This window comes from Stenella coeruleoalba, assembly GCF_951394435.1.
Source record: "Stenella coeruleoalba genome assembly, chromosome: 12".
NCBI classification, from domain to species: domain Eukaryota; kingdom Metazoa; phylum Chordata; class Mammalia; order Artiodactyla; family Delphinidae; genus Stenella; species Stenella coeruleoalba.
Window position 1 is genome coordinate 47,513,036 of NC_137158.1, and position 16,337 is coordinate 47,529,372.

General features: G+C 39.1%; 1 protein-coding gene across 1 annotated transcript in view; it reads left to right on the plus strand.

Moving 5' to 3' along the window:
• The window catches only part of RFX6 (regulatory factor X6), a gene marked incomplete at its 5' end in the record, with an annotated part of 55,794 nt that extends 50,333 nt beyond the window's left edge, over positions 1 to 5,461 (plus strand). The window contains 3 exons of the mRNA XM_079938647.1: positions 936 to 1,448; positions 2,314 to 2,526; positions 4,905 to 5,461. Coding sequence (XP_079794773.1) covers positions 936 to 1,448; positions 2,314 to 2,526; positions 4,905 to 5,080 — 902 coding nt within the window. The 3' untranslated portion in view covers positions 5,081 to 5,461. The remainder of the gene's footprint in view (positions 1 to 935; positions 1,449 to 2,313; positions 2,527 to 4,904) is intronic.
• Positions 5,462 to 16,337: the final 10,876 nt, after the last annotated feature.

Sequence of the window (16,337 nt, forward strand, 5' to 3'; positions counted from 1 at the left end):
CACATTTTTATCAATACCATTTTTAAGATAGGTATCACATTTTAACATACTCTCTTAGTTATCTCAGAGGTCCCAATAATTGGTTATTTTCATTTAGTGGAAGAAAAAAATAGATTAGGTGTTCACAAAATCATTAAAATGCTTTGAAAGTCAAAAAATATGAGCTTCTTGTTTATTTTTGGATTTCGAGGAGACTTTATTTCTCCTCCATTAAAAAGTAGATTCAGCTATTTTAGGATAACCATTACAATAATTTTCCTCTTTGGTGTAGGGTCCCATTTCTGTCAATCTGAATGTTTATGGCTTAAACCAGCTACTAGATAATACTTTAAGTCTGCTTATTGCCTTATGTCTTCTTTGAAATCCTTCTATATACCTTACTTCATTGGACACACAGAATTTTAAACCTGGAATGGGTAGTTCAGGGGCGTAATTCCACTAATGGAAAATTGGAGACCCAGGGATTTGGCGGCTTTCATAACTCATTGCTCATCAGTGGGGTTTGTATGAAGTTTTGAATTGACCGCTTTGAAGCCATGGTCATTTTGACATTATTGCCCTTTTCTTTTACCCTAAACTTGAAACCATTTAGCCTTCAGCTTGTTTTTTAATTACAGAGAAATGTGAACAGCAGACCCCTTGCCCTTCCCAAGCTTGATCTCTAATCATCTTTATACCCACGGAAGGATGAAGCCATCCCAAGCTTTCCTCCATAGTCACTAACTCCGAAAGTTGCCACTGTTGTGAAATACACTGTTGTGATGCTGTTTTTTAAACCTAGAGTTTTATAGGTCCCTAGTCCCATTATTTTTGGAGGTTAGAAATGAACTAAGTTGGAAAAAAGGTATAGTAATAAATCATGCGTAATTTTGAAAGCTGTGAAGCCATCTATTTTTAATTTGCCGCTAGTGAATGCTCTGGTAACTTTTTTCCAGGTCCAATGGAGCTTTCCCAGAGCTCTGGTCATCTGATGACACCACCCATTTCTCCAGCCATGGCGAGCCGAGGAAGCGTCATTAATCAGGGGCCAATGGCAGGGAGACCCCCGAGTGTGGGCCCAGTGCTGTCAGCCCCAGCACACTGCTCAGCATACTCAGAGCCTGTTTATCCTACTCTCCCTCAAGCCAACCATGACTTTTATGGGACCAACTCTAACTATCAGACTGTGTTTAGGGCACAGCCTCACACCCCATCGGGACTCTATCCTCATCGCCCCGAGCACAGTCGATGCATGGTCTGGAGTGAACAGCAGCTTTCTAGAGACTTCTTCAGTGGCAGCTGTGCTGGGTCCCCATATAATTCTCGGCCATCTTCCAGCTATGGACCATCCCCACATGGCCAAGATTCACACAGTATGCAGTTTTTAAATACAGGAAGCTTCAATTTCCTGAGCAACACAGGAGCTGCCAGCTGCCAAGGAGCAACATTGCCTCCTAATTCACCTAATGGTATTGAAATTGTTTAAGAATTTTTCCTGGCTTTTGAGTTGGCAGTAAGGCAAAATCAGACATGGAGTTCTACCTCCGGTGAACAGCATGTCATCCCATGTAGAGCTTTCTCAAAATCATGGAATCTTAGATATTTGGAGCCAATTTCTGCCACATACAAACATATCCCTAATTCTTGTGACTTTATTAAAGTTGCCCTTCTAAATGTCCTGCATGATGCAAAAATATTATGTCAAACCATATGTTTGAGACCAACCTTAATAGCCCAAAAGAAGAATGTTCTGTCCTTTGAAAATTTAGTGAATAATGTTTCTTCCGGAGAGCTAGCAGCAGATCTTAAAGATTAGGACCCAAACAGTGCCTCCCGTTGAAGTACCTTGAGGTTACCGAGTTGCAAAAATCTGTGGACTTAAGTCAGCCACCAAAGTAAGCTCTGTGTAGAGGCTGCTCTGATGCGCCTCTCCTCAGTGCAGGCCAGTCCTTCTCCCAGAAACATGAATCTGTAAATAAAATCAGTATTTGACAAGTAATCTTTGTGAGAGGCTGACAGTGCCTTTTTTTTTTCTTCATAAGCATTGTAAGATCTTGTTAATTTAAATAAGGGAAATATGAGAGAGGTGTTGTCTTCCATCTCAGACTTGATAATATGATAATGCCTATGTATTTTTTAAAACAAAAAACAACATAATGAACCATATCTATCTATAAGCACAAATCCAACCATATTGTAAATGTAGATGTAAATGTAATATTTACAGTATGCTATCTCTAGGGCTCTATCCTATTACCTTGTCCTTTTTGTTTATCTTCCTGGAACATTACTTGTAATAAGTTAACGCTACATTCTCACCGTTTTCTGTTGTAGGGTACTACGGAAGCAATGTGAACTACCCAGAGTCTCACAGACTTGGATCGATGGTGAATCAACATGTTTCTGTCATCAGCAGTGTTCGCTCCCTGCCTCCCTATGGTGACATCCATGATCCACTCAACCTCTTAGACGATGGTAGTAGAAAGCAGACCAGCTCGTTTTATGCAGACACACCAGCTGCAGTTGCATGTCGAACTCCTGTAGTAGGTAAATTATATTAACATTTCTTGAAAACGTTCTTTAAAAGTTGTTAACCTCAGCTATGCAGTGTTAACTGGGCACTCACGTTCCCACAGTTGGTTTATCACTTCGGATCTGAAGTTATGTTTCTGAATCTGTTAGTAAAAGCCTTGCCATTTCTCTATATACATGTCACCATGCAACCTACTGCTAGATCTGGTATTCTTTCCAAAACAAATCTCTGGAATCTATTATGTATGCAAAAAATTCAGGTAACCTGTCAAACGCAGTCCAAAAATCTGTTAAGTTTTACAAGGGCAATAATGACATCTTTTTCTCACTTTCTCTTGTTCACTGTTGGAAGCAGGGCCAGTGCCAAGAGCTGTCTTTGGACCCCATAATCTCCATCAGTATCCTAAAACCACTCCAAGTTTTAAAAAATGGTGACTTGTAATGAAGGTTACTATAATTTTCTCAGTTGTATGTAAAATGTGATTAGATACCTCTGTAGAAAATGTTGCTTTCTTATTCTAGAACATACATTTTAAGTAAAAATGAGCAAAACTGTATGTTTGCCATGAAGTCCCCTAGCTTCTTATTCCAGCCAGGTTGCTGCCCCTAAGAAAATACGGCCACTTGTACTAGAGGCATCACCGACACCCAGCAAAGAGTCTGCCACATAGTAGGAACTCATTACATCACTGAGCTGAAAAAAGGGGCAGAAACAAATGCATAGATTTAGTTTCTAAACCTGCTAATAAGGTATCACAGGGCGAGTATTATATCCACGTAAGTATCAAGGCGGAGTGTTAATGTTTAAATGAGATGATTGAAATCTTCCAATGGAACTGATTTCAGATTAGCATAAGTAGAGGGCATTGACACCCAAACAGAGCATAAGGGAAAATGAAATACATTGCATCTCTCCTCACTCAGTGTGTTTTTCCAATAATTCAATAGGAAGCACTTCTTCCCTTCCTATGACCATCACAGACGCTCCCTGAGCAGAGTCTGCTATCATCTTATGCTATCTGCAGATGGTCATTGCTTCTGGGTTACTCTAATGAAGCAGAAAATTCCACTTCAGGAAGTTTCCTCACTGTGAGACTGAAATGTACGGAGTTGCTATTGTTACCATTAGTTCTGTTTACTTGTAGTGATAGTGGATGCTTTGATGAAACATAGTTAGGGTGTAGGACAGATTCTAAGCTTTAGTTGTCAGAGCTGGCTTACAAGTAAATTGCAAAGAGGGCTTCAGCGTGAAAAGAGGGAATAGAGTAAGTGAATGAGTGGCACAAGGGGAGTTAGGACCTATAATTATATTTCCTTAATTATAAAGCCTGGTTTTTAGTGACAGAGATGATGGTACTTAGAAAAAGAAGAAAAACAGCACTGAGAAGGCAGGAACCAAAAATGCAGGAAAGGTAGTGCTAGCGAGCCAGTTAGTAAAAAGTTTTGAGAACCTACTATTATGTGCCGAACCTCATTTTAGGTGTGAGGTTATGGTGGTAATCAGGTCAGAGTTCCTGCTTGTAAGAAGTTTACATTCCAGTAGGAAGAGATAAGGCAATGAAAATATAAACAAATGCATTAAAAAGATAATTTCAGTTACTCTCAGGTCAATTAAATAGGGTAAAATGACAAATAGTAACGGAGGAGCTGCTTTAGGTAAGGCAGCTCGGAAAGGATTCCTGAGGCAGAAATATTTGAGTTGCAAGTTGAGTGATAAGGAGGCAATGATGTGAAGATTTGATGATGGAGTTCCAGGCAGAAGAAATGGAAAGTTGCATAGTTTCTGAAATGGGACCATTTTGGGAAAATTCAATGGGCGGAAAGAAGGCTCATGTGTTTTGAGTACAGTGTATGAAGAGAGGGGAGTAAAATAAATCAGAAGGCAGAGACCAATTCATCTAGGATGTTATGAACCACGGCAAGGAGCTTGGATTTTGTTCTAAGAGTAATGGGAAGTCATTGTAGCAGTTGAGAAGAGGGACAATTTAATACACACATCAGCAAGATTATCCTGGCTGTTCTCTGCAGGGTGAGGGTCATGAGACTAGTTAGGAGGCTGCTGTGTTGGTCCAGGTAAGAGAAGATGGTGGTTTGAACTACAGTGGTGGAGGTGCAGCTGGAAAAAGAACGTAGACTGGGGATATATTTTGGTGATACAGTTGTCTGAATTTATGTTTGAAATTGAATTTTCTTTGTGAAATGTGCTGAAGGAAAATTTGTGGGAGAATAGCAGGGGAGGAAATGGAAGAAAAGATGAGCATTGCTCTGAGAAACCATACACACTCAAATTTAGTACAGATATATGTGCTCAATGCACAAGTCGTAAAGTGAGTGGCACAGAAAAAAGAAAATGTCAGTCAATTTTCAATTGATGATTATATTTTCCCTTACAGCATCCAGCTTGCAAACCCCGAATCCTTCCTCCTCATCCCAGTGTATGTATGGAACTTCCAATCAATATCCAGTTCAAGAAACCTTGGACTCCCATGGAGCAAATGGTAGAGAAATGGCATCCTCTCTACCACCAATCAACACTGTGTTCATGGGAACAGCAGCTGGAGGCACTTAAGCCAGCACTGTTGGGTAGGGGTTGAAACTTGAAAAGTCTGTAGTGCTCACATGCTATCTACTCAGACCGCTGTCAGAGAAAGAAAATGGAATATCCAGTGGCACGGTATTGTTTTTCAGGTCACCGGTGTAAAACTATGGACAACACCATAGTGAATGGTAATATTCGCAGAGTTTGCCTTGCACACAAGTTGTTTAGAATGTGGTCCCGTTATTAATCATAGTTTCAAACATTATCAAATGGAACCAGTGGAGCTTTGAAGATGCAGACATTTCAACTCTGAAGATTTAATATTTCACTTCTTAATTTATTGAAAATCTGTGTGCTGTTTCACTTTTGGTTTTTAAAAAAGAGAAACATTTATTTAATGCTTTTAAAATACTTTTAATTTATTAGGATCTCAGAATCATTGTTTACTATCCCTTATTTGACAAAAAGTCAAATGTGTATGGCTACCTCCTATGGAAATGTTTACAAGATCAACACTTAATTCAATTCAGCCTCGACCAAAGTTGCTTGACTTTCAGTTTCTGTGCATTAGTATGATGATTTCTGTTACATAGCAGTGTTCCAATTCTATGTAACTGAATGGAGATTAAAAATGCTTTCCTTCTTTATTTAAAAAAGATAGGAAGAAATAAAGTATGGAAATATTTTTAAAGGCTTGGTTGTTCTCAGGGCTGGTTCTGTTTCTAAAGAATCCTGGGGGGGCTTCCCTGGTGGCACAGTGGTTGAGAGTCCGCCTGCCGATGCAGGGGACACGGGTTCGTGCTCCAGTCTGGGAAGATCCCACATGCCGCGGAGCGGCTGGGTCCGTGAGCCATGGCCGCTGAGCCTGCGCGTCCGGAGCCCGTGCTCCGCAACGGGAGAGGCTACAACAGTAGGAGGCCCGCGTACCGCAAAAAAAAAAAAAAAAAAAAAAAAGAATCCTGGGGATTTGCAGGCAAAGCACCTTTGTATATCAAATTAAAGAGTAAAGTTGGTTGGTCAAAACAATAATTCTAGAACATTTGCATAACAGATCCATGCATATAAAGAACTTGTGACTTGTAGACTGTTTGAACTTCTGCAGATGTGGAAGCAGTCTTTAATCGAGAACTTTGCTTAGAAACTGAGAGTGAATGAGTGTTCAAGGGTCATCTGGATGCAAAAACAAACTCAGAAGTGAAAGATTCATTACATATAAACTAATACAATTTGATACACCATTTATCTAGCTCTGTTTCTGTTTCTTTTTCATATGTCCTAACTGAAAGGTCTGTTGTTAAGACTCATGGCCTATAATGGGAAACTTCCATTAACTTTACAGGCTTCTCCTTAGTCTTATGACAGGTCTTCTATTACTTGTATTAAGGATTGGGTTATACTGTAAGCCCCAGGTACATTATAAAAGGATCTGTAAGCCCCAAACACCCATTTTACATCATGATGTAATTTGGTAGAGACAAACTGTGGAATTGTTATTCAGCAAAGCAATAAACAATTATCTGTGGACTTGTTGGAGTGTTGCTGCCATTTGCTCAGTAGTATGTAGTTTATGAGCTAATGAATTAGCAGAAATATTTTGCAACAATAACAAATCACGAGTAATAGAAAACTAAGTGTTCTATTCTTTGCTATGGTAATATCATAAGAGTACAAAGGAAATGAAATTAATAAGGGCTTGGACTGAAGAAGAAAACAAAACAGCTTTAAGAAGTGATTGGAAAAAAAAAAAAAAAAAGAAGTGATTGGGGGGCTTCCCTGGTGGCGCAGTGGCTGAGAGTCCGCCTGCCGATGCAGGGGACGCAGGTTCGTGCCCTGGTCCGGGAAGATCCCACATGCTGCGGAGCGGCTGGGCCCGTGAGCCATGGCCGCTGAGCCTGCGAGTCCGGAGCCTGTGCTCTGCAACGGGAGAGGCCACAATAGTGAGAGGCCTGCGTACCGCAAAAAAAAAAAAAAAGTGATTGGACATAAATCTTAAAAATTGAGAAACAAATCTCCATTTTTATGGTAATTAAGTATATATTCAGCATCTGTTTCATGTCTGACACAGTGGAAAATACAAAGATGAAAAAGACGAAAGAAACACAAAGATGAAAAAGTGCCAATACCTTTAATAAGTTTTGATGTAATGATGAAGGGGTGATAGGATATAGAACCTCAACTGAAGATTTTAGAGTAAAAAACAAGGTGAGGAAAAGATGTTTAGGGAACATCTAGCAGCAGCTGGAGGGAGGAGGTGGACTTGTTAGGAAAGGAATTAGCCTAAGAATGGGCCACTCTGAAGGCTGTTTCTTTCATCCAGATGCTCAGCGGATAAGTGCAGAGACTTATGGGGAAGAAGAGTGAATGAGGAGGGGAGAGAGAAAGAAGCACAAGCATCATTTTAAAGAAACATGAGGATCATTTCAAAGACTACATTGAAGGATTGGCGACTGACTAGATAGAAGGGGAAAAAAAAAGGAATATGTCACTAGCGGCTCTAAAGTTTTCCTTAACACTATTTGCAAAGTATTTCAGTGGAAATAGTTGACCCTATATTGGTACTCCCTCCTGCCCTTTTAAGGGGAGGGAAAATGATTGGAGCAGGGAGAAGCTCAGAAGACAAGTGAGCAGTGTCTGGGTTTCATGTGCATTGTAACAAGGTGCTAAATTTTGACGACAAAAAGACTAACTTGCTCTTTTCCCCAGGTAGTGAACTTGAGTTTATTGCTATTAGAGGTAGCACAGTATTTCTCAGTGCAGGCACCATTGGCTTTCAGGCAGGACAGTTCTTTGCTCTGCAGGACTATTCTGCATATTGAACAAGATTTAGTATTCCTGGCCTCAACACTAGATACCAATGTACTCCCGACACAGCATCCAAATGCCCCTGGAGAGGCAGTGCTATTCCAGCACGAATTGATGGTGACAGCATCTTTAATTTTACCAAAAGGCGCTTGAGACATTTAATACCTTTCTACCCATCAGCTACACTCATTGTTTAAGAATTGTTTCCTTCATGGATCTAAAACTTGGCTGCTTAAGGCATTTTCTGTTATTCTTTAGGTTAACGTTGATATAGTTAAGAGGATTTGCCTAGGTTTTTATGTTCTTAAAAGTAAATAAATCATTCTTCAAGTAACTGTTAGAAGTTGTGGAGTATCAATTATAAAGAAGTGACCTGTTCAAGCTAATGCTTATGTGAATTGCAAAATTAAGGTTAAAATTTTTTAAATGCTAGGTTTATTCCAACTCAATTCTTGGGGTACTATCTTTCAAACCTTATGGTATGGTGGTTACTAAATATAAAAGACATGAAAAATGAATGTTTCAATTAATTTGGTGGATTCTTAATACAATTCAGAGACCAAGAGCCTATTTTGTAACAACTTGAAGAAAAACTAAAACCCAGCTACGTCATTAACCTAGAATCACAGATCAGAATGGATCTAGTTTATTTTCTTCTCTCCAGGTAGAATTGCACTAAGAAAAATTAGAGCTATCCTCAGTTCTATGTTCCCAAGTACACTTTCAGGTCAGAAAGCGTTTTTTGTTTGTTTGTTTTTTAATAAATATCCAATTTTATTTACAAAGCATTAAAGCTTGAGCAAGAAGTACCCAAGTCTCATCTCATACAAAACTACAGAACATTAAAAAGCAAAACACTGGAGAGTGGGGAGATGACAAAAGGGAAAAAGAGGATATGCATATATTGTACAAACTGAGAAAATCAAACTGAAATAGACAGGTTTTAGGAGCTGAAAAGCATTCCCAAAGCATAAATAATTATTAGGAACTGCTGCCAGAGACTCTCTGACGTGGTTGAAGTTGATTTTCTCAGTAGCCAGTTTAGGAGGTGGACAGAGCTTGAACAACCAAATGCTCAGGCAGAGGACACCCAGCTACTCTGCATGTGGAAATAAGGCAGAAACCTCTTGTATCACACAGTTTGCATACTACTGCAAGTGTACAGTACAGAGAGAAATGAAATGGAAATAATGTCTGCAAAACAAAAACATGTCTAGTGACCCACCTACCAATCTCAACCACTGGTCTGATATGAAATAGGAAATGAAATTCACAAAACGAGCATCTGAGGAAAAAGCAGTGGCATCTAAAAATATAGACATTTTGCCACTGAGTCAGGGAGAGCTCTTGCTTCAACTACTGAATGTTTTGGTTCTAAAGATGGAATGGAAGAGGCTCTTGCTGATGTGTTCTACTTTGCTTTCTATGCTAAAATCCCAAAGGTAATCACCTCATTTGGCTGCCTATCGGAACAACCACCAACTGACAGAGATTTCCCAATAAGCACAGCGTTTAACTCTCCTTTGAAAATACTGTGAAAATGATGATCCAGATTAAGCACTTCCAGTCAGCTCAAAGCTCTGCTCAAGAGAGGCTGGAGAGCCTCCTCCACACCTGGTTTCTTCACTCTGGATTTTCAGAGAATTTCAAACACCTAGTGTACACATCCATCCAATCTGCTACTTTTACACAAAGAACAGCAAAAGCAAAAATTAGAACTTTTTTAAAAAGCTAAGCAACTTTTCACAGAAAGGAAGTGACTGGAAACATGTATGAAGGAAAAGGGGTGTGGATACAAGGAGGGGAAACGCGATGACCGACGGGAAGGACAGGTGTCCACGAGCAATGATAAAAAAAAAATGTTCCTTGATTTTTTTATTTGAACTGTGTTGTTGCTGCTTTGATTTTGGATGGTTTTATTTTAGTCCTTGCATAGATTCCCCCACCCCCAGTAAAATAGAAGCCTGCCGAGAGACACCTCAGTTTGTTTCCGTCTCTAGAAGCCAGTACAGGTAAAGCAATACAAACTACTGATGATTATTTGCTGGAGACAAATGAACTAGCTATCTTCAGAAACCATGATTAATGAGAATGAACCAATACTGCAGGGAAACATGAAATGCAAAGAATACAAAGAAAAACCCTGACCCTCTTATAGCTCAGCTTCTTGAGAAAAATGTTATAGTATGTTTAAAAAGAGGGCGCTTTTCTTATCTTTCTTCCAAGAAAGGGTTTTTTAAAAAAATAATAATTTAAGCTAAATTTCAATTACAGTTGTGAGGTAAAATCTTTCCCTTTGTTTCTGCTTTGAGAGAGAAGAGCCCATGGGACTCTCAAGGTTGCCCAGGTCAAAAGCTTACTTTGGAAATGGGGAGGGGGCTATTTTTCATTGGCATGGTGCCTAAAGAGGGCAGGTGCACTGGCATTCAGTGGCAGGACCAGGGATGTGAATATCCTGCAGTGTGGGGGAGAGATCTGAAGAACTGTCCCACTTCAAAAGCCAGTAACACTCTATGGAGAAATAGAGGTAGACCACTAGGCTGTGAGGGGATTGCCTCAAAACTTTGCCCAATAATGGCAATCTGTATTAAATGTTAGTTAACGAATCAGATCATCTCTTCAGGAACTGTGCCTGAGAAACTCACACACACAACCTAGAGAAATAAACAGGCAGAGGAGTAGGGCCAGAAGCAGAGAGAAAGAAAAGAAGGAGAGCTAGAAAGAAGCTAGCCTGCTTCAGCAGGCAGCAATGGGTGGGCCCCTCTAACGGGGTGCTGAGACAGCCCCAGAGCTGTGCCTGCGCCATCCTGACCGGTGAGGAACAATGCCAAATGCTCCTCTTTCCATTCAGATTTGCCCTGGGAGCCCTTAAAGGACATGGGCTCCATTTAGCCATCCGGAGTATAGCTGCTCTGACTACACCTCCAAGTCCACAACAGTATGTGTTTCCTCTTCTTCAGAAAAACATGATAAGCAATAAATTAGAGGCTCACTGATTATGTTTTTGGATCACTGATTCATGCTTATACAAATGCAGTCCACAAACATAGGACAAAGAATACTGCCAATCCTTGAAACTCAGCTCAGATGGTGCATTCTCTCTCCTCTCACCTCTCACCCCCAAGGAAAAAGAGAAGGAAGGAAGGAAGGAGGGAAGGTGAAAAGAAAAGAAGGAAGGAGGGAGGGAGGGAGGAAAGGAAGGAAGGAAAGATGGAAGGAAGGGAGGGAGGGAGGGAGGAAGGAAGGAAGGAAGGAAGGAAGGGAGGGAGGGAGGGAGGAAGGAAGGAAGGAAGGAAGGAAGGAAGGAAGGAAGGGAGGGAGGGAGGGAGGGAGGAAGGAAGGAAGGAAGGAAGGAAGGGAGGGAGGGAGGGAGGAAGGAAGGAAGGGAGGAAGGAAGGAAGGGAGGGAGGGAAGGAAGAATTCTTTGGCCGTGCAGTGGTTAAGACTTCACCTTCCAATGGGGTGCGGGTTCAGTCCCTGGTGGGGGAGTTAAGATCCCACATGCCTCTCAGCCAAAAAAACAAAACAGAAAACAGAAGGAATATTGTAACAAATTCAATAAAGACTTGAAACATGGTCCACATCAAAAAATCTTAAAAAAAGAGAGAAAGAAGAAAGAAAAAGAAAGAAAGAAAGAGACTTTGAGATAAATGAATTCTGAAATCCAAAGTTTCATCTTTTCAGAAAAGCAGGAGGCAAATGAGAGTATGTTCAGACTTCCTGGAAAGGGATATTACAGGTACTCAGATTTCTTTATAAACCTGAGTAAAAGGGAGTGAAATTAATTGTCATACAAGTCTCACAATAACAGCTATGAGCTCTTATAAGGCCTGGAGTAATAAACTGTTCATACGGTATTTTGAAGGCAGATTTACAATCCTAGGTGAGTTATAGAAATTTAAACAAAAACCTTCCAGAAAAGTAAACAATAATGATTACGGCATATGGGACATTTTGTGCTTTGGGAATGATAAGAAATGATGAATTTATATAAAAGGTCATTATACTATCTCACTCAATTATTGAATTCTAAATTAAATCCTTGAGTTTGTAAATGGCAGAGAACACAACCTGTCTGTTCCAAAAGCACACTGATTAAATGAAAAGAAAATAAATTTCAGTTACTCCTTGATTATAGGCATTAGCAATGGCTGGGAAAGATTGATAGTTTTAAGTAGACGCCAGTGAAGAATCTATTCGCTAATTTTGAGATATCTGATTACAAAATAAGGTCTTATCTCTGTTCTGATTGGTAAAAAGGTCTTTGATTAGTTTTCTAATATCAAAATCTTATAAATAGTATTTAATTTTTGTTGATATTGGCTACATAATACTATGGTAGAAATGTTTCCCATTTTAAAAATAGTCTATTTCCAGAATGAGCAAAGTAATTTAGTTTTTTTGTAGAATCTAATCCAGTTGGAGAGATCTCTGATTTTTCCGCAGATTTCTCTTCTAATGTCTGTAATTTCAATCATATTCATGCAGATGTTTAGGAAGATAAAATTCACCACTCATTAACAGTAGTTTGACCTTTTTACTTATCAACATCAGGGGTTCTAGTAAAAGCCTCTCTGCCCATTCAGTAGCATGGGAAGTTTTTTGTGTGTGTGTGTGTGGATACTGTCTTATTTATTACTCTGTAAAATAATAACAAAGCAACTCAATAATCAAAGAAAATTGAAGCATGAAAAGCATAATACTGTTGTATTTCTAAATAGCACAACTAAAAGCAGATTCCTGTTCCTATTAAAAACTTTATCTCATTATTTACAAATATTTCATTTACTCTCAAGACTTAAAATTTACTTATTGCTTGAGTATTCTTAATGAAATGCCTTGGTAGTATTCTCAGGCTTGGTTAGGTTTTGTTAATGGGTTAATGATTTGAAAATGCCAAGAGATACTCCATTTTATCCCACATTTCAACAAATGTGTTGCTCACACTGGTGATAACAAGAACAGACAAGGTCCCTCCCTCACGGACTTCACACAACTGGTTACTGTTAAGAAGTAATTAGTTGAGGTTGCTTCATGACTATTTTCTATGTGGTTAAAGGTTTTTTCTTGTTTGATCTAAACCCACTCCTCCCAGAAATTGCACTGAATTAATTAAATATGGGATATGAAACCAAAAAAAAAATATTAAGGATAACGTTGCAAGATCTCAGTAATCAAAAAGAGTAAGCTCTATATTCTATTTTGTTCAGGTAGAAAATGGACAAACACAAATAAATATCATATTCTAAGATTTTAAAAATAAGATGTAAAAGTATCTCTACTTAATAAAAAGTTTTGATTCCACAAATTCCATTTCTTATGGATTTTGCAAACAACTATTTATATATCCTATTGTAATTACAGCAAAGAAAAATAGACTGTATCTCTGGCCTACCTTCTTACTTTATCACACTTTCCACATGGGAAAATGGTTTTATGAGGTATTCATTTCAGTAAGAATTGACTTTTAATATCTAATATGTGAATGAAAAACCTATTAGCAGAAAGGGAATAGTGGTGGGAGGTTAATTTGTAATCTGTGCCTATCCCCAGATAATTCAGGAAGGTATGAATAAAGATTATACAGGGTACATGCAATATTAATACATTTTAAGGAGAAATGTAGACTGGATTGAATTAAAAAGGGTTCAGGTATGCCTGTCTTCAGTCGAGATTGAGTACAAACTCTCTCGTTAGATTCCTGTTAGATTAGCTGAAGCAGCAATGTCTTTGATTCCAAAATATGAGTGGTAGTTATCTCATACCTATTTGTTTGAAAGCCTGCAGCAAAAACAGAGGTTAATGCCTTTTGCAGTTCACAAAAGACTAGGATTGAATTGGAATTACACTGTTTACTACAGCGCTTTCTTATGAACACAGGATTTCCACATGGGATGACAATTTTTTCAGCATTCTCAAATTCACATTACATGAACTTTTTAATATCAGTATCTCGCACCATTTCTTCTTCCACTGAGAGGACTCCTGTGAAATCAGCTCCTCATCTAAGCAAGGGAAAGATTCAAGGACCGAACACCTTGAGTGGGAGGAAATGACAATTGAACCAACTAGCCATTTCACAACCTCCCTCTAGTTTGAAGAGTGTTTTGTTCTAGTTGCTTTATGCTTGGAATTTTTTTTACAAATGGTAATAATTATTCTATAATTACATTAAATGCCAGCTTCCGTGATCTTTCTTGAACTCCATAAAACTGCAAAGCAATTCACCTAGGTGATGATGAACTTTCTAAATTAGACTCAATATACTGATTTAATGTGGATACAGCTAAAGCCCAGTGGGGGCAGCTGATTACTTATGGTTATAAATGTTAACAAAATGAGCAAGGAGGGTTTTAGTAATTCTCTCTCTCTCTTTCACACACACACACACACACACACACATTTCATTAGCTAAATTGCTGCTCAAGTATAATCTTCAAAATGATAAAATCATAACTCTTACATAAATTGAACAGAAATCAAATATTTTCTTTGTCTCTATACTTAAAGGGGGAATCAATAAGATGTTACTGGAGAATTCGAAGATCAGGCAATCAGGAATGTGGAAATGAATTTGCTAATAGATGCAAAGAGGGTTGAGGCAATAAAATGTAATCTTTGGGGTAACCTTTTCTATAAGTCCAAAATCATTTGTATACCTAGCAAATAAAATTTACTTACATTGCTTAAAAAAAAAAAAGAAGTAATTAGTTGAAATTGTGAAAAGAAGTGAAGGATCTCAGAGAAATTAAAACAAGAACCAAGCTCCTGGAGATGCATACTGGGCAGGGATAAGGTGGGAGACCTGGTCAGGGAAACTTCTTGAAAGAAGGATATACTGAGACTGTGGAAAAAGCAGGAAGTAGAGGATGTTGAGGAAGGAAGTTGTGGTGAGGGAGGGATGAGCAGGCAGGACAAGTTCAGTACAGGAATCCAGCACGAACGGAACCTATGACTGGAAGCAAAAGATGAAAAGAGGTGACAGAGCATGGAGAGCTTGGAAAAGTGGCCAGAATGAGTCTAGAAAGACCCTCCTGAGGCTTTCATGACTGTGGTAATTTACTGATAAAACATGAGAAACTTATATAATTGTAAAGATCTATAAAGTATGAGAAGAGGCTGATAAGAATGTCAAGCTGAGATGTTTATAAACTCTGAAATGCTAAAATATTTTTATCATGAGAACAGCATTGCTTTCTTAGAATCCACTATTAAAAATAGGCTTTAAGCCCCTTTTATCTGTTCCATGACAACACACAATTAAAGAAATTAATCTCATGGTTTTCTTTTTTGTTATTGGGATATATGTGACATATAACATTGTAGTAGTTTTAGGTTTTGGTTTTCTTCATGAGGGTCTTAATTAAGGTCTCTTTTCAAAAATGATGATTTCAGCCAATAAAATAAGTTTTAATAGAACTCACTATTCTTTTTCCACAAATTCAGTCCCAGACTTCCTCCCTTGAACTATCAGGGAAATAGTTAAATATCATGGAAGGGAAAACTATGTTAATGCTTTTAAGTAGCATTTTTCTATGTTGCTGACGTGATTAATTTTAACCCTAAAGTTGAATGGAACTAAAGGTGAAAAGAAGGTGAAAACCAAGATTTCTTAGTGTGGTGTGGTGACTTTACCTCTTTTCTTAAAATAGATGTTGTAGGGTCTTCAGGGAGAATTGGGTGAGGAACACATTTACAAAAGTGAAAAATTAACTGCTCAATATGACACCTGCTCTAAAGTAAAGAGAAACCGTTGTTTTTATTAGTTAAAAACACGGCTGGTGTTCTTGCCAATCAATAGAATGACGGTCAGAGATTTACAGCCCTCAAGCATCTTTAAACACACCGAGGCAAATATGAGCTTCATGGGCAGTTTGTTAATCCAGATTTGTCATTTAGCTTTGAGTACTTTAGCTTATTAATGCTTTATACATGACCTCTATGGAAAACAGAACTGTTTCCATATTTTTAAAATAAATTTATTTATTTCATTTATTTTATTTTTTGGCTGTGTTGGGTCTTCGTTGCTGTGCGCGGGCTTTCTCTAGTTGAGGCGAGCGGGGGCTACTCTTCGTTGTGGTGCGCGGGCTTCTCATTGCAGTGGCTTCTCTTGTTGCGGAGCACGGGCTCTAGGCGCGTGGGCCTCAGTAGTTGTGGCACGCGGGCTCAGTAGTTGTGGCTTGCGGGCTCTAGAAGTGCAGGCTCAGTAGTTGTGGCGCAAGGGCTTAGTTGCTCCGCGGCATGTGGGATCTTCCCGGACCAGGGCTCGAACCTGTGTCCCCTGCATTGCAGGCAGATTCTTTTTTTTTTTTTTTTTTTTTGCGGTATGCGGGCCTTTCACTGTTGTGGCCTCTCCCATTGCGGAGCACAGGCTCCGGACGCGCAGGCTCAGCGGCCATGGCTCACAGGCCCAGCCACTCTGCGGCATGTGGGATCTTCCCGGACCGGGGCACGAACCCGTGTCCCCTGCATTGGCAGGCGGACT